The sequence below is a fragment of the Amblyomma americanum genome, chromosome 7 (genome assembly GCF_052857255.1).
Source record: "Amblyomma americanum isolate KBUSLIRL-KWMA chromosome 7, ASM5285725v1, whole genome shotgun sequence".
Classification (NCBI taxonomy): domain Eukaryota; kingdom Metazoa; phylum Arthropoda; class Arachnida; order Ixodida; family Ixodidae; genus Amblyomma; species Amblyomma americanum.
Genome location: NC_135503.1, coordinates 18,972,804 through 18,999,359, shown reverse-complemented (window position 1 = coordinate 18,999,359; position 26,556 = coordinate 18,972,804). Strand labels below are relative to the sequence as shown.

The 26,556-nt window shown below is 46.6% G+C and overlaps 1 protein-coding gene across 1 annotated transcript; it reads left to right on the top strand.

Moving 5' to 3' along the window:
* Positions 1-20,177: 20,177 nt before the first annotated feature.
* LOC144098616 (muscle-specific protein 20-like) lies at positions 20,178-25,165 on the top strand. Its single transcript, XM_077631399.1, has 4 exons — positions 20,178-20,465; positions 22,957-23,081; positions 23,408-23,612; positions 24,191-25,165. Exons 1-4 carry the CDS (start codon positions 20,193-20,195, stop codon positions 24,368-24,370), a joined length of 783 nt encoding a protein of 260 aa, XP_077487525.1. The 5' UTR covers positions 20,178-20,192; the 3' UTR covers positions 24,371-25,165.
* Positions 25,166-26,556: the final 1,391 nt, after the last annotated feature.

Genomic DNA, 26,556 nt, shown 5'->3' with positions numbered 1-26,556 from the left:
GCAGAACCAACTTTAAAAGCAAGCTCTTGGTACGCATCGAAACATTCTACCATTCCCATAAATATGTACACTATATTTTCTTACCATACTCCACATTTGTCTCAGAAATATTATCAAAAATGCGCCGCATTGTTTATCCATGCAAGTCTTAACTACTCTATGCGAGCGCAGGACCAACTTTAAAAGCTCGATTGTGCTACACATTTTAAGGTTAGACAATTCCCTTCAATATGTTTTTAACAGCACCCTACAGTATTCCGCAGCTGCCTCAAAATTAATAGTGATGTCTCAGAAAGCTTGACTTGTATTGAAACTGTTTATCACACGGAGATTCTCCTCCTGTCATTCGTTCATTTTGTGCTGTCATTTTGGGCTGTCATGAACCGTTTACCACCTAAAACTGTGTTTTGAGAGTTGGAACCACTCTACAATGCAGTCATCGTTTGGATGCATGAGTGTCATACAGGAAAGACGAAGGCGTGGAAAAATCAGCATCGCATCCGCTGCTTTTTTACTCTAGGCGTGCAAGCGTTTCTGCCCACAGCAATATTGCATAAAGAGCGGGAAAAAAAACACAAGTACCATCAAGATCACCGTGAGGTGCGACAAATTTTCCTGCACTCTCTATGACAGAAGCCCAAATAAAGGGCAAGACAGCAATACCGAGTGACCTTGGCGCGCACTAAAATGAACAACTTGGTTTAGGGCGCCATGGATATGGTGCAATCCCAGCATGGGCGATAAGATTGTCGTGTTTCTTTCTGCAGGCCGAGGGTGGAAATTGTTGTGTCACAAGAAGATAATGCTGGTCAAGTGCACCTCCAACAACACGGCCGACCAACTGTCCCGTTCTCTGCGGAAACAGATGGTACGGCATAAAACATCGCCCGTGGCTCTTCTGAGGATAAACAACCGGTCCTGCTTTTTTTTTTCTCTTACCGCCTTCACTCTACCTGAAATTTCACTGCGGCGCCAGAATGAATCCTGATTACTGTATTACTTCCTGTGACACTCTCTACTAGGCTACCAGGCTTGCTAGTTGAGTGCCGATGTTCGCGAACCGTCTGTTACATTGTGCTGCTATACTAGCATCAACAAAATCCGGAGGTGTGAATTGTTGACGCGCTTTGTTTATTACGCTAGTAACAATAGTAACAACCGCCCCCTTTTTTTTGTATTTCCTTGCGCTTGGGGTGTAAGTGACGTATTGTATTCTTTTGTTTTTTTCCTTTTTCTTATTGTAGCGCTCACTTTGTTTCAAGTCACACAAAACTGCTATTGTTAGAAGCTATTGCTTTTATGGTCTTCTTCATTTGGACAAGTTAGTACTGTGTAATACTACCGTGAAATACAACGTGGCATTTTTACTACCATGCGTCTTTCTCCTTCATTAAGTAGATTGTAGCGGTAGTCATTCAAGGATATACATGTTCGCTACACCTGCGTTTAGGCTATAGGCTACAGTACGTTATTAAATCCCCTCAACCATTTCCCCCGTGCAGGGTAGCAAACCGGTTATTCTTCTGGTTTACCTCCCTTACTTTCCTCCTTCTCCTCCTCATAAATAAGAGGCGAAAATGAACTTCGAATATTCAGCATTAACTCTCTAAAGCTAGAGTCACAGCTATATTTCACAAATTCAGTTTGTTTCCCAATAAGCTGTAGCTAATTCCGGGCTGTCGTGAAGTCATTTTGCGTCTCTTAACTGTGCTCCCTATGCAAAGGAATGCAAATGCTGGTAATTGGTTGAATACATCAACATTGTATACCCTCTAGAAAATACATCGTCAATGTTCCACAAAACACGACCTGAAACGGTGGCCGATGTTGCCCCAATTCTAATCCATTCTGTTTTTAAGCTAGTAAGATGGTATGAATGCTGCAACAGTGCATATTCGGAACCAAAATCTGTAGATGTATCAATGTTGAAGTGTCCTGTTATTAAAGAACGGCTTTTGGGCTTTATATGCTTAGATTGACAGATTGAAGTATTTCATTCATTTCATCTAAAAACAGCGGCAGACTGGAATTCGGGGGATTCTTGAATACTACCACTCCCACTGTTAGTCAACTAGACAAGTCAGCTAAAGAAATTCTGGTGCTTGATGATGATCTGATATTATGTTTATTAACTTATGACGTAATGAAGATTTCATTTAGACATCCACTCTTTTCCCTCGTGACAAGGAGTTCCTAAATAAAAAGTGGGCAGGAAGATAGGCTTCTTGACAACACGTAAAGTGAGCAAGCAAGAGGGGAGCCTCAGGGTTCATAACCAACGTTTCAACAAGACTAGTTCTCTTATCGAAAAGTTAGCGAAGCACCCTGAAGCTCCCCATCCCTTGTTCACTTTGTGCTATCAAGGAGTTCCTGCAGTTGGTTAGACGGTTATATTTAGGCACACGGATCTGTTCCCCAGTTTCTAACCAAGTTTATGATAATGCTATCAGGTCATACAAGAATTTTTGCGCATATTGTAGTGCTAACAATAAGTTTTCATTTTTTTCGGAAACTTCGAATATCTCAATGACACGCAGATAAGTTATCCTTCTGAGAAATTTAGAGATTTGCTTCCTCAATCTTAAAACTCATTTGTATTTATAAACACGAACTGTTTTGCGCAGTGGGTCATTGATTTACACAATTTGTTCAATGTTCTTCTCTTTGGTTATGTGCAGAACTCTATAAGTCACATTTTTCCCTGGCTTACCCCTGTGAACTTGCAACCCTTCCGATTTTCATCTGCACAGTCTTGCCAAGGAGTACCTTCTTTTCTGGACGGAAGGGTTCATTTATGAACATTGGCTCACTATTGGATCTGCATGAATGCCATCTGCAGTATTCCATCCTTTGTCATCCTACAGGTGAATACCACTATAATGTTCAATTTATCCTTGTTTTCAGTTGGTACACGATGGATGGCATCTATCTCCTTACTGCAAAGTTCTATCTTAGTGCTATAGCAACTTCAGAGATTACATCTGGCAGTGACTCATAAGCAGCGGGCGGGACGCTTTGATTTCATTATTATTTATGTGGCTGTATTGCTTCAAATCAAAAAATCCTTGGCGTAGTTGGCATGTTTGGTTTTGCAGCTCCTTCACTTCCCTATCATCCTCACTCCACCGCAGTTTCACTGAAGCTAGGTCTAAACAAGCAATGAGTACGATGGGTTTCAGTTCTTCAAACGTAGTATTTGTGAATTCAGTCAAAAGTTTCAGTCCTTTGTGATCGTCTGCGAAGGCATGGATATCTGTTCTCATGCTATTTGTGATTGATCAACGCAAGCTTCTACGTCACATCAACCAAAGCCTTCACGAGTTATTTCGTTTTTGCAAGCAGTTTTTCAGCCAGTGAATCCGCAAGAGTTGTTAGCGGATTGGCGTCATCACTGGGTTAACACAAATATTTTCCCGTAATCTAAGAAGGCTGCATACATAGGCGCGCATTTCTCTATTGCCTGGATGAAAGTGGGAATGTGGACAGCTGTTGAATAGCCGTTAAGGAAGCCAGCCTGGTACTTTGGCTGGTTGAAGTCTAAGGTTGCCTTCATCCCATTAACGACTGTCTTAGTAAATAACCTGTAAGCAACAAACATTAAGATCATCAATCGGTAATTTTTGAAGTCTTTTATGCTGTCTTTCACATGAATTAAGATAATGTTAGCGTTATTACTTGATTCCGGTACGGTGGAGGTAACGAGGCACTGCGTATAGAGTGCGGCCAGTTTTTCTAGCACAATGTCCCCATCGGCCATCAACTGATGTGCTATTACCTGATCCTCACCAGCTCCTTTCCGTCTGTGCATTGCTTCTAAAGCTTTGATTACGCTCTCTTTAAATTTATTATGCTTGAATAATACTTTTCTCATTACATCCCTTGGTTTTTTATGTTTTTGCAATTAAGGGACCGTTATTGGTGACATCCTGGAAGTTCGTAGCTTTTACACACCAATGCCTAGCTGTAAGGCTAGCTGTAATGCCCAGCTGCCTCCCGCGTGATAAAGCGCGGGAGGCGCCGACAGTAATCTCGAACGTCATCGGAACTGTTGCGCGGTTACAATCTTTCCAGAGAAATCGGGTGGCGATGGTGTAAACGTGCAGGCTGATTAACCGTACAGTGGCCTGTGGGCAATTGCTGCGCCAGAATCACTGATTTAAGTGATTGCGTCTCTGCTATTGTTGCGCAAGGCCAGTGCCCAATAAAACCTTCAAGAGTTATCGTGACACTGATTGCCGCTCAGTTCGGGAGCCCTCAGGGTGCAAGATGCGAGAGTCGTCGTCCAAGGGAACGCCGCTCAGTATCCTCAGGTTGTCCAGGAATGTCCCCAGCTCGACACAAAAATGCAGGCACGCTAGAACGAAGCTGGTCACATCCTCCACAACATCACAGCGCACACTCCTAGGTGAGGTCGCGCGGTGAATCTTATGCAATCATACCAGAGTATAGGCAGAGTTCATGCGCATTCGATGCAAGAGAAGACCTCAGTCGCGCGAAGCCTTTCGTAACTCAAGGGGCATGTCCCCGCAGCAAGAAAAGTGACAAGACCATGTGCCGGCAGCACTCAGCAAGGAATTTGAAGAAAAAAAAAAACAAGCGTTACATATTTTTCGACCAACACTCGACCATATCTCATGAGAAAAAAGGGCAGCAAAAAAAATGCAATGTGTCGTTTCTGTTAAAAAAAAAGGCGTACATCGCGCAATAATAAATTTGAAAGCAACCCTGTGAGAAAATATTTTCAAGTCGTTGCATCAGCATACAGCACTTCCTACCACGCAGCCATGTTCAGTAAATCTGGACAAAAGCATTTTTGAGCAGGAAACCGTTTATGAACGCCATTTTTTTCATATAATGGAAGATTTAACTATAACAATCAATATATTCGCAGATTACCCGACGGCAGTCTTGTATTTTTTTTCTATTAACGTTTTTGCTATAGTCAAAAGCGTTCCCTATTGGTTTTCCACGGCAGTCTTAATTGTTCGATGCGATCGCTGGAAACACTTTAAAAGAAAGATTGCGCAACATATCATTACCTTCAATATTTCCATAATAGTGTCTTACAATTTTCCAATTTTCAAAATTTTGCCCGAGAATGCTGGACTTGTCTATTCTTGTGAATAATGAAGGCCTCGTATTAATGCACATGAAAAGCTACACGCACTAGAGCCACTCTTCGAGTGCACCGCATGGCAGTGAGGCACACTCTTGAAGAAAAAAACTCATGCTATTTACTCAAAGGCTATCAACAGCAGTCCTTACTACGCCTCTGTGGCAGTTACTAACTGGTTACTAATTGTTTACGACCGCATATGCAGCGCATGTCGTAAGCGCAGTTACTAGGCAACATGCTTGCCGTAGTAACGATTACTAGTTGAACTAGAAAATATCGAGCAGCTGTCTGTCCGGATCCTTCCTATGGAATAAAGAGAGCAGCAGGTAATTGCAAAGATTTTTGTAACGTCGCTTCGTGACGTCATATACTTTTTATATGTCTGCCAGAAAAGGGTTCCCTATAGACAAGGCTGACAAAACCACGTACATGGATTGTAGTTGTATTGAGGATCTTGAACCGCGGCCTCTGTGCTACATTCTTTAAAAAATGTAGCAAAAAGTTTTGTAAGTGGATATAATGGATAACCCTGATTGCTTGTTATTCTAGTTTTTTACTACACCCACTTAATTGCAGAGTGAGTAAAAATCGATTTTTACTAAATTTTACTGCCTCTGGTTGCTCGTTATAACCTTGCTAGTAAGCGCTCACATAATTATTTTAAAATGTTATAGAACATAAATGACGCAGGTTGTAGTGTGACTGGCCTAATTTTGTATTTAAATATCTTCAAATAGATTTTTCGTTTGCACAGTTTCATGTTCGCAATTAATCCATATATGCCTAGCGTCCCAGGACACCACATTTTTGCGCATTAACTCAAAAAGTTTCTTATGTGTAAAAGCTTGCGCCCGTAAGCGTAAGTTCAAGAGCGTCTAAAATTTTCCTATGCAAGGGTTGTGCATGGGGTGCGTGTTCAGTCTCGTGGGTTGCGTGCGTCCAGAAATATCCGCGAGTCCTCTCTGGACGCCATTCTTGAAATTCGACCCCATCGACTGCGTTGTAATTCTTCAAGACACACATATTTTTTATGCATTGTGATAAGGAAAACATCGCGCGAGATGAGAAATGTTATTTTGAAGTCGATGTCAAATACTCGAAGCTTTACCATAAATAACAGGCGGCGAATTTTCCTAGTACCCAACATTGTAGTACGGGTCAAAAGTCGGCATTTAAAAAATATTTCCACTATTAAAAGCATGATTCTGAGTTGTGAAGTAAACATTTTATAAAAAAAAATGTCTTAATTCTTTGAAATTTACAAGTTTCGGATTATATGGGATAAGGGCGATATCTTTAGTTTCAGCAAATGGAGCACGCCTGTCCCTTCATATTTCTAGGCTTCTCATTTCCCTGCTTTAACTCATCACGCAGAAATAAAAAAATTTCCGCGAACCTGCGTCCCGCAATATTTTGTCCATGGCTGTACATGTAAAACAGCTGCTATGTTCTTCGCGATAAGTGCCACGACCTTCATTTAAAAAAGTGTGGCTGTTCTGGTAACTAGCTTTCCGCCAAACAGTTACTGTCTGTTTCTGCTCAAATGCTAGTGCTTGTACTAAATAAGTTTTGTTGATGAGGTTAGTTAACGGCATTAGCATTCTGACCCGGTAACAGCTACTACTATGCCATTTTCTACATACAGTTACCAGGAACCTTGCGATATATGTAGCAAGCTGTTACTACAGGTTTGCCTTAGTAACTCCCACGACCTTTTTTTAGGAGTGTACTGTCTCTGGTGACTTGTGAGCAACTGTTCCTTATGGACCGGATTTAGCATATATTTTCCCGCCTTAAGTACGCCCTGATTGTATACGTGCGTAGCATTCCAAGTTCTTTCTAACTTCAGCTGCAGTCAGCACTTCTAAGCTCCCAGTACCCATTTCTATTAGGCCTTGAATAAAGTTTTTCCTTCTCCTCCTCTCCAGCTATTTTTCATCCATTGTGCGACAGAAAAAGAGTTGCCAACTAGATTAACTTTCCGTTCTACTTTAGAAACTTTTGAAATTCGACCCCATTGACTGCATTGTAATTCTGCAAGAAAACATAATTTTTACGCATTCTGATGAGGAAACCATCACGCGTGATGAGAGATGTGGTTCACAACTACACGAAATCAGCAACGGGAAATAGCTTTCCCGGGAGCGCAAAAGTTCGACTCGAGTGCGCTTTTTTTTTTGTCAGCTTGTAAGCCTCGTGCCGTGCACAAGTTGAGGAATCGTTCGTATCGGGAGCACAACCGCGAGACTTTTTCTTCAAAGACTCTTGACCTCGATTTGCTTATTATATAAGAACTCTTTTTTGTTCCTCGGCGTGTTAAGATTATTCACTGTTTGAGTAAAAACTATGAATTGAAACAACATTTCTTTGAGACACAAATTTCAACTCATGCTCAGATGGTGACGATAGCAACGGAGCGCCGCGCGCGGCAGCTTAGTCACCGCCGCGGTCGCATTGTTTTGTAAACGAAGTGAGTACTGCTGCGCCGCGGCGGGCCCGGTGCGCGGGCCTCCGGCGAGTTGGTCGCGTGCCATTTGATGTGACGAGCGCCACAACAAGGGTCCCCTCGGCGGCACCTCTGCACGAAGCCTCTGGGCAGCAGCCCGCCTCCAGGAGCGAAGGGCATCGTTCTGCGTCGTTGGATCAACACGGAAGCCACCCGGCGTTGCGCGCTCGCCCCCTCGTGGTTGCGCAGCTCATCTCGACGCATGGCTAAGAGCACCGCGCACCGCGTGACGCCGTTGGACAGGATTCCAGCAGGTGCGACGCGCGCAAACACTGACGAGGCGTCGCGCTTTTCTGGTGTTTCAGCGACTGGGAATGTGTGCAGAATAAGCGTTGCTGCTGGCAGCGTGCCACGGGCGACAGGCTTCTGCGGACAGTGGACACATTCTTACATTCTCACGATTTTTCAAATACTGGAATTCAAACGGGCTTCGCAGTATTGAAGGGTCCTGATGATGGAAGGGTGAAATCAAATCTTTAACACTTCAGACACTGAACTTCGGGTCGAATTTCAAGCACTCAGATTGCTAGACCTCTGAGGTTATTCAGACGCTTTCCAGGGGCCAGAAGGTGGCGCACTTTTAGTCTAACTACACCATCTCCTGGGTTGTGTGACCTGTCACTTTGTTCAAACCTGTACCAGAGACAAGGCAGCGCCATTTATGAGCATTCCATCTCCGAGAAAACCAAGCATATGGCAAAGGGATGCTTGTACCTCGTCGCATACTCACTGCACTAGGTTGTGAAGCTAATAGCTACCGCGTACAAGACGGATGCTTCACCACTATAGGCCAACACTTACCATTCAGTATTAACGCGATAGCGTTTAGGCTACCATTGTGCAAAAATTCGGCAACGGCGTCGTGAGCGAAAAATCCCCGGGGAAGGAACCTATGTGGCTCCCTTAGGTCACGTGACCTTGTGGCGTCATCACAAACTAACCACCATGGCAGGTTGCAGTTCAATAATTGATAGATCACGAGAGGTTGTTCGGAAAGAGCAACCTGGGTCCCCAAAGCCCTGCCGGTGACAGCCCTTGCCATTAGAGTTCAGTTGTGCATCGCTTAAACGCTGCACCACTGCGCCAGGAGTGGTATGATGACTCGCATGGATCTATGCATGAAAATTCGAGAAGTACCAGTTACGCATACATGGGGATTTTCCCCTTTAACGCTATCGCGTCATAGCGTTAGTGTCCCCTCCAATTTTTTACTCATATATTCGATCACATCGTTTGGGGAAAGAAAGGAAGCCAAAATAATTGTTCCCTAAAGTCGGCATTGTATCTATATAAGCAAGCAAACGCGGATTTGCAGGTATTTCAAGGCTACGTACACAACACATTCACGAAAACATAAAGAAAAATTTGCACACTCCAAAGGGCCCTTATTGCTGCTGCAAGTACTATAAGAACAATAAGCAGGGTACCAAACCAAAGGAATCGTCCCGGTCATTTTATAAGCACAACAGTTAGGCTAGTTATACACATTCACGGGTATAGGCTAGTGGCGAAAAAGCTGACGCTGCCAACGCCCTCGAGTCCTTTCGCTTAAGCGTATTGCGCGCAATATATGTCGTGTTCGCAACAGATAATCCTCACGTGCTAGCACTCACAATGCGAAAACCACATGTTACCCCAAACAGAGCAACCTCTCTCTGCCGTCGTTCTCACGCCCCATTGCGCTTCATTGCGTGGAGGTACCGAAATATCGGCGAGTGCGTCGCACCCTGTGCGCTCTTTGTATCGTTTTCTTTCTTGCTCCTCTTTCTCGTTCCCCTCTTCCCACTCGCGCATTCCTTTTGCAGCTCCTCGTGTGCCTGCGAGTTCCAGAGAGGCAGAATGACAGAGAGAAACAGGGGAGGTAAGGGGGGGGGGGGGGGGAGGAGTGGTGGAGTGGAATGAGAAGGGGTACATGGGAGAGGACTGGAAGGTTTACTTACTTCGACTGCGCTTGCGTTTCAACTCCCACAGAGCTAAGCGAGGGAGGGCAAGTTATGATTGCCCCCTTTTTTTGAACGCTTTATTTTCACACCTCTTTGACGGCCAGGGCAAGCACGGAACCTCACAGAGGCAGAGCGAGCAACAGGGTCAGAAGGTGAAGAAGAGGAAAGGCGTTGAACTGCACTGCATTTGGTGCACTGCTTCCTTCGGCCCCCGTCTCGATGGGGGCAGGCGAGGGCAAACAGTTGAGGAGGAGGAGGAGGGAGGCAGGGACGGGGGGAAGGGCCCCCTCCCACGCATGTCTCCGCCGCCGCCGGCCGGAGAACGCGTGCCTCGGGCCGGGGACCCGAGGTTCTAGGGGCGCCCGGCGACGAGGCCGCTGGAAATAGGCGCCCTTCTGGTCTGCTTCTAGGTCACATCAGCCCCCGCCACGCTCTGCAGGCGGCGGACGGCCGGCTGCGCAGTTAGCAAAGCGGCACCCGCCGCTTTGCGAAGATGTCTTCAGTGCGCTGCTGCCTCTGCGAGATGGACCCGCAGATATGAGAGGAGCTCCGTCTGTCCCGTACAAGCCCTCCCTCAACCCCCTTTCCCACTTTCTCGAGAATCGCCGGAGGAGTGCTCAGGGCTCACAACCACGGGAAGATCGTAGCTTACGACGGCAGAACGGCGCGGCGGGTAGCCAACCTTGGTTGCGGCTGCCCAACGATTCTCGCACTGCCTGTTGGCAGGTTCGCGCGCCGGAGGTGATATAAAAAAAGGCGCTCACCTACGACGCAGCGGAAGAACGGGCGCTCTGTTTTCGCTGGGGGGAGTTTGGAAGTGGCCCGTGAATAACAGCCGAACACCAACAGCGAGTCTTGGGGAATGTCGCAAATGGCGAGAGCTTGCTTTTCTTGTTAGACAGGTGCTGGCTTGATTTCTTACAGGCAACGAAGCTTGGAGAGCGCTAAAACGGCCCATAATCAGGCACAACGAGACATGGCAGTGGTGAAACCGCTCTTGTTTGCAGCAGCGGGCGAATTCAGGGCGAAGAAGTGGCTTCTGGGGCATGGCTTACAGACCGCATTTCGGAACATAAACATTTTGACAGAATTTCCTGTTGGTTTTGGTTTGATAACTCATAGCAAGCTGCTAGATATCTCCCAATAAAACTAAAGAAAATCGTCGGAGATGTCTTGAAGTTTAACTATTAAAAAAAAGCATTTCGGTAATAACTACCTAAGTAGTCTTCGTTTAAGCAGTGGGGAATTCGAGGAGTATGCAATGAAGGCCGCAGTGGTGGCTTAGTGACTTGAGCGTTCGCCTTGCATGCGAGAGGTGCGGGGTTCGATCCCTATATCCGCCCGGTACCCACCGGTGATACAATGGGCACAAGCTTTCCTCTCGCCCGGTCCTGGACTTATCTGGGGTGAAATGCTTGAGAACTTGGTCTTTGACCCCATCTGGAGTAAACGATGGCAACCCTGTGCCATGGCACTCTTTGACCAAAGCTCCCCTTGCGTCATAAATCTTAACCATCACCACCATTAGTCTGCAAAGTAATAACCGATGAACCATCGAGGGTAAAATGAATACAGATGGCGTTCTCAAAAGTTGACAGCGGTGTTCGGTGTGCAGAGAAATTCATACCATCACAAGACCAGAATGAAAAATGGGTACCATTTTTCTCTTATCTTTATATTTCTTTTGAAAACGGCCTACGCATTTAACACTGACTTAGACGCAGTTTTTTAATGGAGTCTGCCGCTGTAATGAGCACTAGCACATTCGCAACTTTTTAATCTACCAGTTGTCAGATACTTTTTTTGTTGTTGTTGTGACAGTATGAAAAGAGCAAACAGACTGCGTCACGTGACTTCGGCACTCGGGTTAGCTCTGTTCTTTGCGGCTCTTCCACTTCATTGGTATTGTTTGGATCCTCTCATAACCCATTTTATTGAAATTTAAGAGTCGCTACCACATTTTTAAAATATAATCCTTCGGGTTGTCTGCAGCCATAAGAAAACACACAAAGCAAGGTGCTACGAGCACACTGCGCAGCTTAAGCTGGCAGCTAAAATTTGGCGTTATGCCTGAAATGACGCGCACTTCACAAGGAAACTTTCCATGCAGGACACGTCGTCAGAAAGTAAACATAGAAGTACACTTGTTGGTTAAAGCTCGTTCGGATTTCAGTTCTGTACAGCGCACTCTGCAGCCTAGACGCCAGAGGCACTGCTACTACAGCAACGTTTCTGTTGTGGGAATGATGAAAATAGGGTGACCGGAGCCATAAAATGCAAGCAACAAACAGCAATATGCCGCCGGTCGTGTTTCTTTGTATACTCGCCAAGCTTCGCCAAGAGTTTGCCCTGACGCCGCACAGTCCGCTCCCGCATCCTGGACAGTCCTCACTTGACAGCACGTCTAGTGAGACGAACTGTCAAGGCATCCTTCGCAAGAGGAACTGCTGGTGCATTTTTGTATGCTTCGCTTGATGAAGATTTCAGCCAGAAGGAAGGCAGGCACAGTGTCTCCCGTCGGTGTTGCCTGCCACAAAGCGCAGTTTTACCGAGCAATGAAGACTTACCTAACTCGAAAAATGTCCACGAAAAATACAAATCTTTAAGGCACCTTCACAAGCTCTGCGTTTTTTGCGCGCACTGAACCCCTCCGCAGAGATGAATCAAGCATCTGCGCTTTCAATTAAATTCACGCGTGAGCTCTTCAATTGTAGCTCACTCATTAAAAGTGAGCAGAAAGTTGGTCCAATGCTTTCCGTTCACCGCAGACCTGATCTCAAGGGTAGATTCATTCTACAACGGATTTTTACGTGCAAGAACACCATTGTGTAAATCATTTGCAAGGACTGCCATCAATTTTTATGACGAAAGCACTCGTACGGAGCCCTCCCCGACGGATTCAGAGCTTAGACCGCCACCATACGGTCACGTGGCCGTCGCATACTGCTCACCTGCTATCACGTGACCAGTGCCTGGAGCGTGGCTATGCGTCCATTGCGATAATTTTTGTTAGTTCAGGTTAGCACAAACTCATCCAGGCCTTATGCTTCACTGCATAGGGATTCAGCATCGCCAAACGACAGGCAGTGGCAGTGAGACAGCTTTCGCTGAGTTTAGCGCGTTACGCAGCCTTGCGGAAACATTTCTGGAAGACGTGCAGAGCCGTCTGCCCAGTTACCGGTCCCCTCGGCCACGTCAGGCTGCTCTGACAGTAGAAGGTGCTGCCACCGGTGGGGCTTGTGCGACCCAGCTTGATCTTTTCGAGTGATCAGTCGTTAATTTAGCTGCCCCCTGCCCACTAGTGTGGTGAGCTTGCTCACAATCCAGTTTGCGGGTTGTGATTACGACCCAAGGTCACGTGACCTAGATGGCCCACCTGGCATCTTCTCGAGAAATCTTTCGCTTACAACGCTGACGACGCTGGGTTTCCAGCCCAACGGGAACTTTAACGCTTTCGCGTTAATATAACTTTGCGAACAACGCCTCTCCTACATAATCACAGACAGAAATGCTTCGTTAAGGAACCGCCTCCTGTGTGGCTCTAACGCTGGCTGGGAACCAAGGCTGCCGGCTGGGCGCAAATTAGCAGAAGTCGCGCACAATGCATCGCGGACGTAGCGTTGAACATACTGCGCACCACAAAGCGAGGAACAAGATTAGGAAGGCGCTCCTCCCACTAAGCAGACAGCGTAGGTCTCGCGGTGGAAAGCAAACGCGGCTCAATAGAGCGCGTGCCAAGGTTTCTTTCGTTCTGCACTCCCCGTCAGTGTGACGCAACTCGTCGACGCAACTCCGCGGTCATTCTCACCGCGTTAAAGACGGAAAGACGTTTCCAGACGGGCTGTCAAAAGTTGCTCTAGACGCTCTGGTCGACGCTGTGGGCAACGAAACTTGAGAAAACGCTCGTGCCCGCAATTGGCTGCGAACAGTGCCTGGATAAAATTACAAAAAAAAAGAAATAGAGAGAAAACCGTTTTCTTGAAATTATTTTGTTTTCTGGCTGGTCTGAAAAACTTTTATACTCAGCAAGTTATAGTGAATTTGCCCATGGGCAGCGAAGACCACAGTATAGAACTGTGATTGTTTAAACTGTACTATTATTTGGCACTACAAGCGAGAAACCATTATAATTCAGAGGTTCAGTACCATCTCGTACTTTCATTCATTTTTCGAAACATACAAAAATACGCTGCAGACTTCCTTCGGGCAAATTCGCAGAACGCGCGGAATTATTTTTACGGCTTTTCATGGGTTGGCTGACAAAACATACTTTCCCGATACGTACAGGCAATCGTGCTTCAGTTGCAAGAAAAATTAGAGTCATATGGCATGATGGTAACTAATAATACTTGTTTAGCTCCAGACAGCTTATTATGTCAATTAGGCTTCAGCCTTTTTGTTACTCTCACCCAGTCGTTTAACGCAATGCCAAATACTTGCACAAAAGTGATTTTGGTTTTGGTTGCTAAAAAGCAGTTTTTTATGCTTATGCTACTGGAAGAAAACGCAGTGGCCAAATATAAGCAGCATCAGTAAGCGCGCGTCACTTGCTTCCCCTCAGAGTTCCGCCTCCTCTAATAACGAGGTTTAATTTATTAATCAGTATGCGACTTTCCGTCAGTTTTCTCTTGGTGTGCCCTGGTCCTTTGTTTTATCTTTGTCGTATCGCACTTTGATCGCTTGATAAAAGTAAATAATTTGCCTTCAACAACTCCTTCCTTTTTGCGTTCTATCCGCAGAAAACTTTGGAAACTCTCGCACATTGCAGCATGCTCGAAAGCATGTCCTGACGGAAAGCGTTACAGAATTAGGAGGTAAATATTTAAAATACTTATCATGTTACTAGAGCGATGCAAAATGGTTAGTGCTGCTTTAGCCTACCGGGATATCAGCCCATCTTAGTTCATAACGTAATAATTGCTATAGCACACGTCTTGTTTTAATGTCTCTGCAATTGACAGACCTGCCTTTGCAGTGTTTGCTTAAAAGTCTTCAAGCACCCAACACGAGCTTTTAGAGTTCCTGGGCATGAACAACTGAAAGAAACTGCTGTTTTTAGAATATTAAAACGTTTTCTAAACCTTCAAAGATAGAAACCTCAGGAAGGCATGTTACCTCACACACCGGTCGTCTACGACTTTATTGCGGATTGAGGTGTTATATTTAGTTTACGCTGGCCAATATTAGGGCTTCGTTCAGGAAATTTCGTTTCATACGCTGCTAAGTAGACGCAAAGTAGGGTCTGCATTGTTCTTACCGTTGTTCTCATTATTCAATGTCTTCAACCATGAGCAAAGTATCCGTGCTTCTAGTGAGAGAATGTGCCGATGAAATTTATCGACGATGTAACAGACGAGCACAGGCTAGACGCGGTGGAATTTAGGGCAGGAAAAATTAAACAAGAGTATGCAGGACATGAAGCGTATTTCCCGCTGGAAGTTTTGTCCTTCCTTCTTGTCTTGTTTTTTGTCGTCCTAATTTGCAATTTGTTCAGCTTGCCATTCAGATCAACTTCGCCACGTCAAAGCGGTGCCGTATACATTAACAATGCTAGCCACTGAACCTGTGCACAGAAAGGCACAGTCACGTTCACAGGAACTGCCCTCCGTTCAGGAAGTTTTCAGCTCGCTTTGAACGAGGAGTCAGCGTAGAAGCCAGGCGATTTGAAGAGATTAAAACAATTTTTGATTACCAATTTCTGGTGTTTATGAACGGGATATTGGTAGATCACTCCACACCTGAAAGATAATTAAGAAGTTGAACAAAGAAACTAGAGGGGGAACTTACGCTCCGCCTTAAGGGCATGACGTGATAGCGTTAATGGGTTAATGCCCATATATACGCAATTGGTCTTTCTCTACTGTGCATGACAAAGATCGCTGGGGGTCCTCACTCTGCTACTCCTGGCGCAGTGGTGCGGGCGATGAGCAATGCGCCAACACCCTGCGATATATTAAAAGAAAACATCCCCAATGTTCCTTGGTTTCGGTGGCTGTTGGCTTCCGTCGTGTATGTTATAATAACGAGAAACTCTTTTTCCCTTTCCTTGTCTGTTCAATAGCTTAACGAGGGCCTCGAATGTGGCAGTCTTGATGCCATAGTAGCATAAGAGGTTTCTCCCACACCTTCCGTCCTGACCGTTCGTTCACGTACCATCTTGGCACTCGCGGTAATAGAGAATGTATTACGTCCGCTGCTATGGACGAAGGTGGCGCTGGTGAACACTCTCAAGGATCGCGTCCACGCAAAATATAAATGCCCCCGAAAGTAGAAGATTGGACAGCCTTCACCGTAGCTGAGTAGCTTGGTTGTTAGCGCACCAGACGCGAAATTCGAAGATTGTGGGTTCGGATTCCACGGGCTACATGTGATCGTTTTCTTTAAGCCACAAAATAATAAGACTTAGTTTCCAAATCTTCAGTACCACAAATTAAAAAAGAATCCTCTATGTTCCTTGGTTTCGGTGGCTATTGACTTCCGTCATTAATCTCAGTATAAAGAAAAATATGAAAATAACCGCCTTTACACCACATTCATCATGAGAACTGCGGTCTATAGCTGCCGAACGATCTGTAACACATCTTTCTGGACATGCGCCCTGGTCCCAAGCAGTCATATTTGCGCTGCCCATGCAGTTTACGCGTGCGTAGGGGCGTTAGAAAATATATCCTTACGTCGACATGTTTGGAAAATAAGCGCAAGACAGTGCGACCGAACGGCCTGCCGGTAATTTCCTCATTACCAGCATCACTTTCACTACAGGCCCACCACACAGGCAACAGACATTCACGCTACTTTCGCCCTTGTCTGCTCCGTCTTGGCCCCTGAGCCTCGTTTACACACTGTTTCCCATAATGCATTCAGTGCCCTGAGCCCTAGCAACCCTTCGTCAGGCGGAACTCGAAACGTAGCTCACAAAGCTGTTAAGCACATTCCTCGCAAGGGTACAGCGACCGGCTGTGACACTGCTTCAATGAGGCTCCGCACCCTTTCCTTCAGCCTTGACCGTCTGGCGCTCACCGCACCAGACGGAGAGGCAGCCCTGCCAGGGCTTCCTGTGCGCGCACGTGAGATACGGTGCTCGTTAAGCGACCGACGGTCCCAGTTGTTCCAGCGACGATTCATTAAACCGAACAGCAGCTCGTCGCGTGATCACGGCCGCACGGCTTGCGGCGGTGGCGTTGTTCGCGGCCACGGGCCCTCCTCTGGCTCTCGTTTGCCAGGCCACGCGTATCTGCGGAGTCTTTTTGTTTTCTTTTTCTGCCGCTAGGGGCACTATTTATACCGGTGTTTCGCTTGTCTGCCGAATAGAACACAAAAGCCACGGCTCCGGCGGTTTCGTAACAGCCGCCCGCGCGTCTGATTCAGCGCCCTATTTCGGGGCGGCCGGTTGGTTAGGCGAGGGCATAGGGCGGAGGGAAGGGGGAGGGTGCGCTGGTTTCTACCTCCGGACCCTCCTTCTCGTTTCAACCGGAGTGTATCTTCACCGGTCCGCCGTCGCGTGAGACCCGGGCGAACGTGTGGCAGCCAACATTCAGACGGCCACTGCGGTCGTTAAAGAATGTGAGCCTCCGGCATGGCCGCAGCCGACGACAACGATTGGCACGCCCTCCTCTGGCGTACCGGCTCCTTTTCTTGTTTCGTTCATTCATCCCAATTTTTATTTATTTTTATTTCTGACACACCTGTTGTTCGCTTTCCGCCTGGCCTGTTACCGGCGGCTGCGCTGGCTGGTGATATTTTGGGATCAAGAAATTTCGTTCTGAGCTCAGGATTTTTCGAAATCCGTTCTACGTAACGCAATGACGAACAGTAGGGAGCCTACCGGGCCGAAAGTCTGCAGTCTACGAACATGTCACTAAAAACAAAATAAAAACGAACGGGGAAGATATATGCCAGCTTGGCAGGTGTTAATCGTCACAATCTACGCATTGGGCGCTCGAGGAATCTATTCTGCAATTCTGGCTGTTGGCGGCTGGCAGCAGCGCCCCCCGTCGATGTATATTTTCTTGCACGCTAACGCAACAAGTGCCTCGATTTGTAACAGCGTGAAAAGGCGTGTTTTGCAGCCTTTATTCTTTATTCAAACGTTACTCCGGAGCTCCCGAATCCGTTATAACACAGCAGTTACAGCACAGAAAAAAATAAATCTTGATTAAAACAGTACGCTTACGTTTCAGTGAACGGATTCTACTCTAAAATAAATTTAAAAAAGATGGAGTTTACGCATGCGTCTGTCCTGGCATGAAACTATTCAGGCTGTTTGAGATAGATGTCGCTATTAATACCGTTTTTATGATGCAATATTGTATTTAAGAGCGTAAGACAATTTTATTCGGCGGTTGACAAGTAGTTTCTATTTCAGCTCAGACCGCAGCAGTGGCCGAGTGGTTGAGCATCCGCCTCGCATGCGGGAGGTGCGGGGTTCGATCCCCAGTGCCGCCGGGTACCCACCGGTGATACAATGGGTACAAGCTTTCCCCTGGCCTGGTACTCAGCTTATCAGGGGTGAAATGCTTGGGAAATGGGTCTTTGACCCCACCTTGGGTAATCGAAAAATACCTTGTGCCACGACGCTCTTTGTCCATAGACGCCCTTACGCCATAAAAACTTTTAATCATCATCATCATAATCATGATCTATTTCAGTTCATCTTTCATACACTTCCTCAGTCCTTCGTTCTGTAGCGCAGGCTGCACGATTCCGAACTGTTTCAGTGTTCTCAATGAGCATCTTGTTTGAAGAATCCCGTCTTGTGACAAAGGGTGAGCAAGAATCAGTCAGGTAGTCAGGTAGTAGACAGATCTGCGTTCAGATTCCGCCTCCCATGTTATCGCATCACAACCTAACAGAGATGCCGCAGAGTAGTACACATCATTATGGACGACTAGCAGTGTCATCACAGCATCTATAGCTGGCATGGCGTCAGTGTCGCAAGGCCTGCGCGCCTTGTATTCTATACTATAAAAAATGCAGTCTAGCAGAGAATAAATGCAAGATAGGCTGTAAGTTGACCCAATCGGTACACTGCGGTGTACCTAAATTTACTACAGAAAACATCAGACAAAAATGTGCACTGCATGCGAATGTCAGCGGGTTATCTTTTTCTCTATATTTTTCTTGCTTATATACTTGACTGCAGGAGAACATGAACGCGGAAAAAGAACAGCCGCAAGAAACTGATCGAAGTCAAACAAGCCGCTACAACGTCTTGCACTGAGACAAGTTCTTTTTTTTACATATTTATCAAGAACTATACCCTGACAAAATGTACTATCAAGGACAGAAGACTTCCGGACGCCTGAGAAAGTTATAGGTGCACAAGTTCTATTCCGAAAACTTGTTTTCATGAGCCTAAAACTTGTTTTCATACAATATTTCACCTCCACGATTGGGACTTTGATCCACCGCCTGATAACTTAACAATGTCTTTGGTTGGTGTTCACGCTTACCGGATACTTTTCTCTCAGATAGTACATGCCTTGCATCCAGAGTAAACGGCAGATACGCGCACAAATGCAGACACACATAATATTTAAGGACTGGATTTAACATTCCCCTATGTGATGTGCCTTACTATAGCCACAAAGCAGAGTACGATGACCCCAAGAAAATTGACTTCACATGTAATACAAATTAGCTTATTTTGCTGTAATCGCACATGAACACGAATTAAAGAAACTCGAAATGAGATATACATTCCTTTTCTCTTTTTTTTTCGGAGAAATTGTTTTTGCAAGTGACTTCAAACATTCTTTACGGTTTGCTAGGTGACCAAAATGCGAGAAATGCCAATCAAAAGCAGCAAAACAAGCTGACAGTATAAATGTTACAGGCAACACTTTATTCGAGGGACTTGTCTTGTCGATAATGCAGGACATACCTCACCGAAGCAGCGGCACACCAGTCTAAGGCTATCCCTAAGTGACGCGAAATCGTAATTAGGTATGACTCTTGATAATCCTATATTCTGAACAACAAGCATTTTTTCCTTAAAAATTTCTTCAAACTGCTCAAATGGAAGCATGAACTTTATAATCCTGTACTCCTACCTCGTTGCCTAAATGTGCACAGCCAGCATTAACTCTTCTTAGGACTTACTCTTGTAGGGAGGAAAACCGTTCATTCCACTTTCTTCGTTATGATTCTGAGAGAAATTAGGGACATAAACTCCAATAAGCCACGAATCACCAAGACGAACATAATCACCCCTCCCATCGAATTATTTATTTACTGCCGTAATTTCGAGAAAATTCTGATTTACAGAGGTCCAGACACAATCACGTGCCGTTGACACCCGGACCTGTCGACACCTCATTTCCCCCTGAAGGGGATTCCTAGTCGAGTGACTCACTCTTTGAACCGCTCATGATGACGTCAATGCTGGGCCTCAAAGCTTCACTTACCCCGAAAACAAACGAGGCCACAGCCGTCTTTCTTTACCACCTCTTTTCTTTTCTTTCCGATAGATTATACGCGTTCACGGGTCGCGTCTGGGGCGTACGCAACACGACGCCATAGGTAAGCGCAGAGCGCGCGCCGTTCGCCATGGCGCACTCGAGGAAAGCCGAACCCCCGGCCAGGAGGAAGGCTGGCTGTCATTGGCTAATTTCCATCGCGGCCCGTTATGGGGGCGCCCGTGACATCACCACCGACCAATGGCGTGGCTCCGCGCGCACCCCGGGCTCTGACAGCAGCCCGTGACGACGGGGTATTTTTAGGAGGCCCCGGAGCCACCTTGGCCGCAGCGCATCCACTCACTGTGCCCAGTCGGAGTCCAGTGCTCGCCCCGAACGCACCACCGAAGAACGCATCTCCCGCTTTCGCGCACACACGCACAACACAAGCCATGGCTAACCGCGGACCCGCCTACGGCCTCAGCGCCCAAGTCCAGAACAAGGTGAGTGCCTCCCGAGTGCGCACAGCGGCTCTCAGTGCCCGTGAACGGTACGCCGTGTATTCCCTGGATTGTGGAAGCCATTCGGCGAAAGGAAGACCGGTGAAATTCGTGGAGGACGGCGGACTAAACCGAGCCGGCAGAACCGAATGGCGGTGGTGTCAGTTGGAGTAGCGTTGGAGCCCTGAGCTAGGCCTCCACGGACGGCTTCTCAGCGCAGTTAGGCCATTGGAGTGGATAGCCTGAGCCGTCCGCTGAGCTTCTTTCGCATCTATGGCAGAACTCCCAGCCCTTGGGAGTGTCAGTGGGCGAAAAGCAGAGTAGTTACTCACAGGTTACTGACAGGTTTAGTGCTTAACTGATGCATATAATAAGGCTTAGAACGAACCTGAGATCTGATAACTCGGAATCTGCCCACACTTCACTGTCAATTCACTGTCATGAACATGGCAGTTCAGTCAGTGCGCGACGTTCATAAAAATGGCAACGATTCAGGCCTACTATGACCAGTAACAAATACTAATATTTCTGTGGGTTTCTATTAACTGCCATTTGTTGCGTCAAGACAGCTGGAGTTGATCAATTCACAGCTTTAGTATCGGCAACTAAGAGACATGCGCAACGCATTCTCTGCGATGCGATCACCGTCGCAAATAAACAACCGTCTAAGCATATTTTTCATCTTCCTATGCCGCAAGAAAAACCCTGCTTATTTTGGCCAGACAAGCCGAGAAGTAGCAACAGGAGCGGAGGAGTTAGACAGCTTTACATCACCAACGTTATATGAACACCCGGCAGCCCGACAAGTACTTCGTCACAGATGGCGGGATGCCCGAAATTCTCCAGACGGTGTCAAACGAGAAAAAGAAAATCCCGCTGCGTTTTTGAATGTCTAAAATTAGTGGCTGCATTACTCGGCAACCAAAATTGGCAGCCGCCGACGCGACACCCTCTCGCCGCCAAAAATAGCAACTGTCTGCGCGCTCAGCCAACTGACACTTCCCACTGACCAAGTTCGAGTGAAATGACGACGACGCCTTTGAGCAAGCCAAGGTCCCTTTTCTGCGAAGCCATACATCTTCCCGAGCCTTTCACTTATCACCACACACTGTTGCGAGTTCTAGCTTCAGCTTTCAGTGTACCAGGTGCCAGATGGCACAGGCCAGATCTCCAGCCTTCTTGTAAACGATTTTTTTTTCAATGTGATCAACAGGCAGGAGCGAAAAACCGAAGTACTTCCCAAACAAAGCAAAAATGATTAGAGCTCTGAACAGAACCATTTTTGATAACGAAAGCAGAGCGACGGTGTTCACGGATCTCAGAACCGCAGCGTCCTTGCCGCGTTTTTTTTTTTAGTAGAAAGAACAAAAAAAAAACAGAAAATAAGTAGTTGAGGAAGAGAGGGGGCTGCTTTTAGCGGATGTTTTAAGTAATTTACACGAGGCGAGGAAATGACATTATAGACTGACGGGAAGCACATATTGTGCAGCTCGTAGATCATGCGTAAGCGGTCTAAATGCATTAACTTAGCTGAATACGAGGGAGACCACCATGCTTGCAAATGCATGTGTTGTCACTCTCGCAACAATCAAATATTTGTAACAGTTACAGTAGGCGAGAAAAAGCAATTCCATACTGCGCATGACATGCGCTCATCGCCGCTATTCATTAAATAGCGTCTCTTAGACCTTCTACTTAAGACTTTTTCAGTAAGTACAAGAAATCTAGATTTAGCTGTCGAAGGCAGTCTTAACTTGTCAACGCCAGAAAAAATGTGAATACAAACCCAGCCCGAAGCGAACGCGCCGTACAAAAGGCAGCAGATGTCAGATTTATGTTTAATGTCATAACACTGCGTAAGTTCGAACCACATTTCTTGCGACACGCTTGGAAGTCATATAGGAATCTCCACATAAACACTGAACTGTAGTAAGCTGTCGATTCATTTCTTGAGAGACTTTAGCATTTTCACAGTATTAAAAGTCTCTTTTGCACAAGACAGCCAAACGTGTAGGAAAGCTAGCTGTCAAGAAATATAACTATAGTTTACATGAACTCGGCCCATACAAAAAGCAGTCACTGTCAAACCACTTCGCAGTGGCCTTGTGCCAGTCATTGCACACGGTGTCATCAATCTCGCCATAATCATAATCAGTAAGCTTACGTCCGTCAGCATGACCAGGACTACTACCGTTAGTCTTCACTCAGCACAATCCCGCTCCAGTTGCGGATATGCTATCCTAGCAAAATTCCTAACCTCACCTCCTCGTCTGACCCTCGGCCACCGCTGACCAAGTTTACCTTCCGTTGCAGTCAAATCTGTCGCACAAATGCAGTTACATGACTTGTCATTCATCTCCTCCTCTTGACTTAACTGCGATGTCATTGTGTTCGGCTTTGTTTCTTAATTCACACTGTTCTTTCCCTGTCCCCTACGTAACCCTCATCATTTTCCTCAACGGCCGTTCAAGATGCAAACATCTTCTAACTGCAGATCGCCGGCAAGCGTGACCCGGCCCTCGAGGAGAGCATCATGCAGTGGATGGCCGCCATCTTGGGACAGCCCCTTCCCCAGGGCGACTTCGGAGACATCCTCCGCGACGGTGTCGTCCTCTGCAAGTAAGCGACGACCGGCCCTAGGCTTAACGTGCGCGGCACTGTACATCCGGACATCAATGAAAAAACAAGACGGTTGACAGCTATGCTGAAGACGCAGAAAGAACAATAAAAGATATCAATGGAGAATAAGGAGAACATAGGGTATTAAATGGCAGTATGCCATTGTGTCTAATGAGTAAAGTGATTGGAAGCCTTTAAAAAAATAACTCTTCTCACAAGATCAGTCTTAGATTTTGCCAATAAAAAATCGCAATGAAGAAACATAATATACAACTGAAGGAGGGGAATACGGTATAAGTGGCCTGGCGCATTGCTTCTTTTCGCAGCCTGATGAACAAGCTGATGCCCGGCTGCATCCCCAAGATCAACACCTCTGGCGGCCAGTTCAAGCTGATGGAGAACATCACCCACTTCCAGAACGCCGCCAAGCAGTGGGGCGTCCCCGAGATCGACGTCTTCCAGACCGTCGACCTCTGGGAGAAGAGGAACATCCCCCAGGTCGCCCAGTGCCTGATGGCTGTCGGCCGCGCCGTAAGTACGCCACAGACACCGGAGAGGAGACCTCACTTGAGATGTAAATCGGCAATGTCGTCATTACGCAAAGATGTCATTAGCGCGCTGGTACAAAGAACAAATTTAAGCTATTTCGGCGCGGACAGGTGACTCTCGAGTACGAACCATAGCCCAAAGCGCTTAAGATAGTAAAATGTTTCTTTCACATGAAATGGCAGCCCGTGTAAGAGTGTGCCGAATACGCAAATAAATGACGCGGTATTCTGATGAAGCAGACTACAGGAATGCTAGTTCCGCTCAAAACCGCAAAGAAATCCCTAAGGTAAGCAATATTTAACATTACATATTCACGAATAAGTCACAACGTAATGGGAAAGCTCGACTAAGCTGAACAAACATGGAAAGCTCAAGTTCAAACAACCATAGAAATGGCTGAACAGCTTACGCATTGCTTGAGTATAGTGCCAGCATACGAGGTAGTGGGAAATGTATGGGTACACCATCCGTCTATCGCAACCGTATAGCTCTCAGTGGCATAATCCCTTTTGGAACTTTACACAGCCACACTTTACTCACTAAGTTTTTACCGTTCGCAGTGCTACAACCACCCCGAGTTCCGCGGACCCTGCCTGGGACCCAAGCCCGCCGAGGAACAGAAGCGCGAATGGACGCAGGAGCAGCTGCGGGCGGGTGAAGGCATCATCAACCTGCAGTACGGCTCCAACAAGGGCGCCACCCAGAGTGGCCAGAACTTCGGCAACACCCGGCACATGTGAAGCGCTCGCCAAAAGCACAACCCAACAAGCCTTACGGCTTGTCGCGCACTCTGTTTACACGCAACAAAAACAAGATCACGCGTCATCTGCGCCGCTGCTACCCTACAGCTGCATCGAGACAAGAGAAGGAACATCTGCGCGACCGCATGATGCAAGCCGACAGATTGTACACATTAAGTTATTGTTAAAAAAAATATGCACTTTTAAGTCGACGTTTTTTCTGCTCGCTCACTTGCTCTTCTTCCTTCCCTAAATGCTTGCGAAGTTCAAGCGAAAACCCTTCATTTTAGAAATACTACTGCTCTTCATCTTTTAACCCCAACATCACGTTTGTGGTAAAGAGAAGTTAAACAAGGGTAATGTGGGTTCCTTTGCTGCCATTCGCATATTCTTCTTACCTTGTCTACCGCAGACTAAAAAAAGAGAGCACCTTTGCTCCTTCCCTTTCTGTGTCCTTAAGCATTTTCTATCACAGCAGCCGCGCGCTATGAACATCGATACTTTTTAGAAATATTTCGACATACAGCTATCAGCACACTGTATTCCCAGCTTGCTGCACTTTCTAGCTTGCTGTGTGTTACAGAAGCTCGGCGTTGTTGAAACCAGCCAGGGAACGAAACTAAAAAAAAATGCCCGAGAAAGGAGCATGGCTGGAAGTTCTCCTTTTTTTTATCGCCTAAAGTTTCGCAAAGAAAAAGCGAGCGAGAATTTCGGCCCCGTTCCTTTTCTGTGTATTTTTGTACTTTGACAAGTGACGCGAATGGTTCAAATAAATCGTGAAGAGTGACTGGTGAATACTCAGACTCGGACTCTCTGCCTGCTGCCGAAGCGCTTGTCCAACATTGCGCTTTCCAGGAAAGCTATAATGATGAACGTGAGGACGAGGAGGAGGCAGAAAAAACTAACAGGATGGTTACGACTGTGTAACGCAAGGTTCAGCGATAGCTGTTTAGGCATTTAGTTTGGCTTAGGCGTTTAGTCATTCAGCCACGCCACGTGACCACTGGTGTAGTGGCCACGTGATGCACCCCTACACTGGCAGGCGGCTGTTCGAAACAGAGCCACCCGTAGGCTTATGTGACTCAGGTTGACCGGTTACGCCGACGCCGACGACGGCGGACGACTACGACGCGAAACCCAGCGACGGGCGCCTAACAGCTATCGCTGTAAAAACTTAAATGAACAGAGTTTAAACCGAAAACGATGCTCTGATGCGGAACGATCGAGCCCTCAGTCCAGGGCATCGTGCATCTGCCCCTAATCGTGTCCAGTCGATAAGCTGTCGCTGGTTGCCCAGGTCAGAAGTGGACAGCATGGTATCCCATTGTAAGGGGTTCGGGGAGGGGATGTGTGGGGTGGCGGGGCTCATGTGACATTCCCAGGTGAAATGATGGATCTAAGAGTGTTCCTGACAGTGTGGGCTAACTTGCGGGCTGACTTGCGGATAAGCGCTCGTGGTTTGTGCCTCTCTCAACCAGTTTCTTGCGTTCAATTGTTTTCGCGGATAATAAGTCGGGTAAAATTGAATCAAGAAAGCTATTTAAAACATAATGATCATTCCTGGCTTTCTCCCGCATCTTACTTGTGTACCAAGCGTCTTCCGATTAACCCAGTTGGCGAGCTATGTTTTTTTTTTTTTTCACTGTACCTGACGCGTGTATAAAACCAGCAACAAAAACAGCAGTCACTAAGTTTTCACGCTTGGTACGTTGGGCACTCAAACACCCGACGGCAACTTAGGAGCTACCAGAAACAATGCTCTCAGTTATTCAAGATAACCTTCTACTTGAACGAAACTACGAATATATCCACGCCGTCTGCCGTCGGCCTGTCCTGTGTTGCATTTTTGCAGAAGTGTGTGAGCTGTGAAAAACCGAATAAAGGAATCACTGTGTGTGATAATGCTGCCAGTAGGCAACAACATGATTCTGGAAAAAGTGGTCTGAGGAAAGTCGCCAGGACGAGGCAAGTCGCTAGGACGTGGCGTGTGCCAAGGATATATCGCTTGTCCTCGTGACCATAGTCTGAGGAGCGGCCAGACCTGAGAGGCTATGGTGGCGTTCTGCCGAGTCATTTCGAGGCCTGATGACTGGTGTGACTTGAAGAAATGCAGGACCCAGCACCACCTCGGCGCAGAGAATTACAGGCATGTGACCGTGTTCAGTCCTGAGGTAAATGTGCGCTCG

What these genes read in the sequence shown, in the direction of transcription:
- LOC144098616 (XM_077631399.1), top strand. Translation starts at nt 20,193, where the DNA reads ATGGGGGCGCCCGTGACATCACCACCGACCAATGGCGTGGCTCCGCGC. An exon ending in GACGGTGTCGTCCTCTGCAA is followed by an intron (nt 23,082 to 23,407) that starts GTAAGCGACGAC and finishes TTCTTTTCGCAG; the next exon opens with CCTGATGAACAAGCTGATGC. An exon ending in TGATGGCTGTCGGCCGCGCC is followed by an intron (nt 23,613 to 24,190) that starts GTAAGTACGCCA and finishes TACCGTTCGCAG; the next exon opens with TGCTACAACCACCCCGAGTT.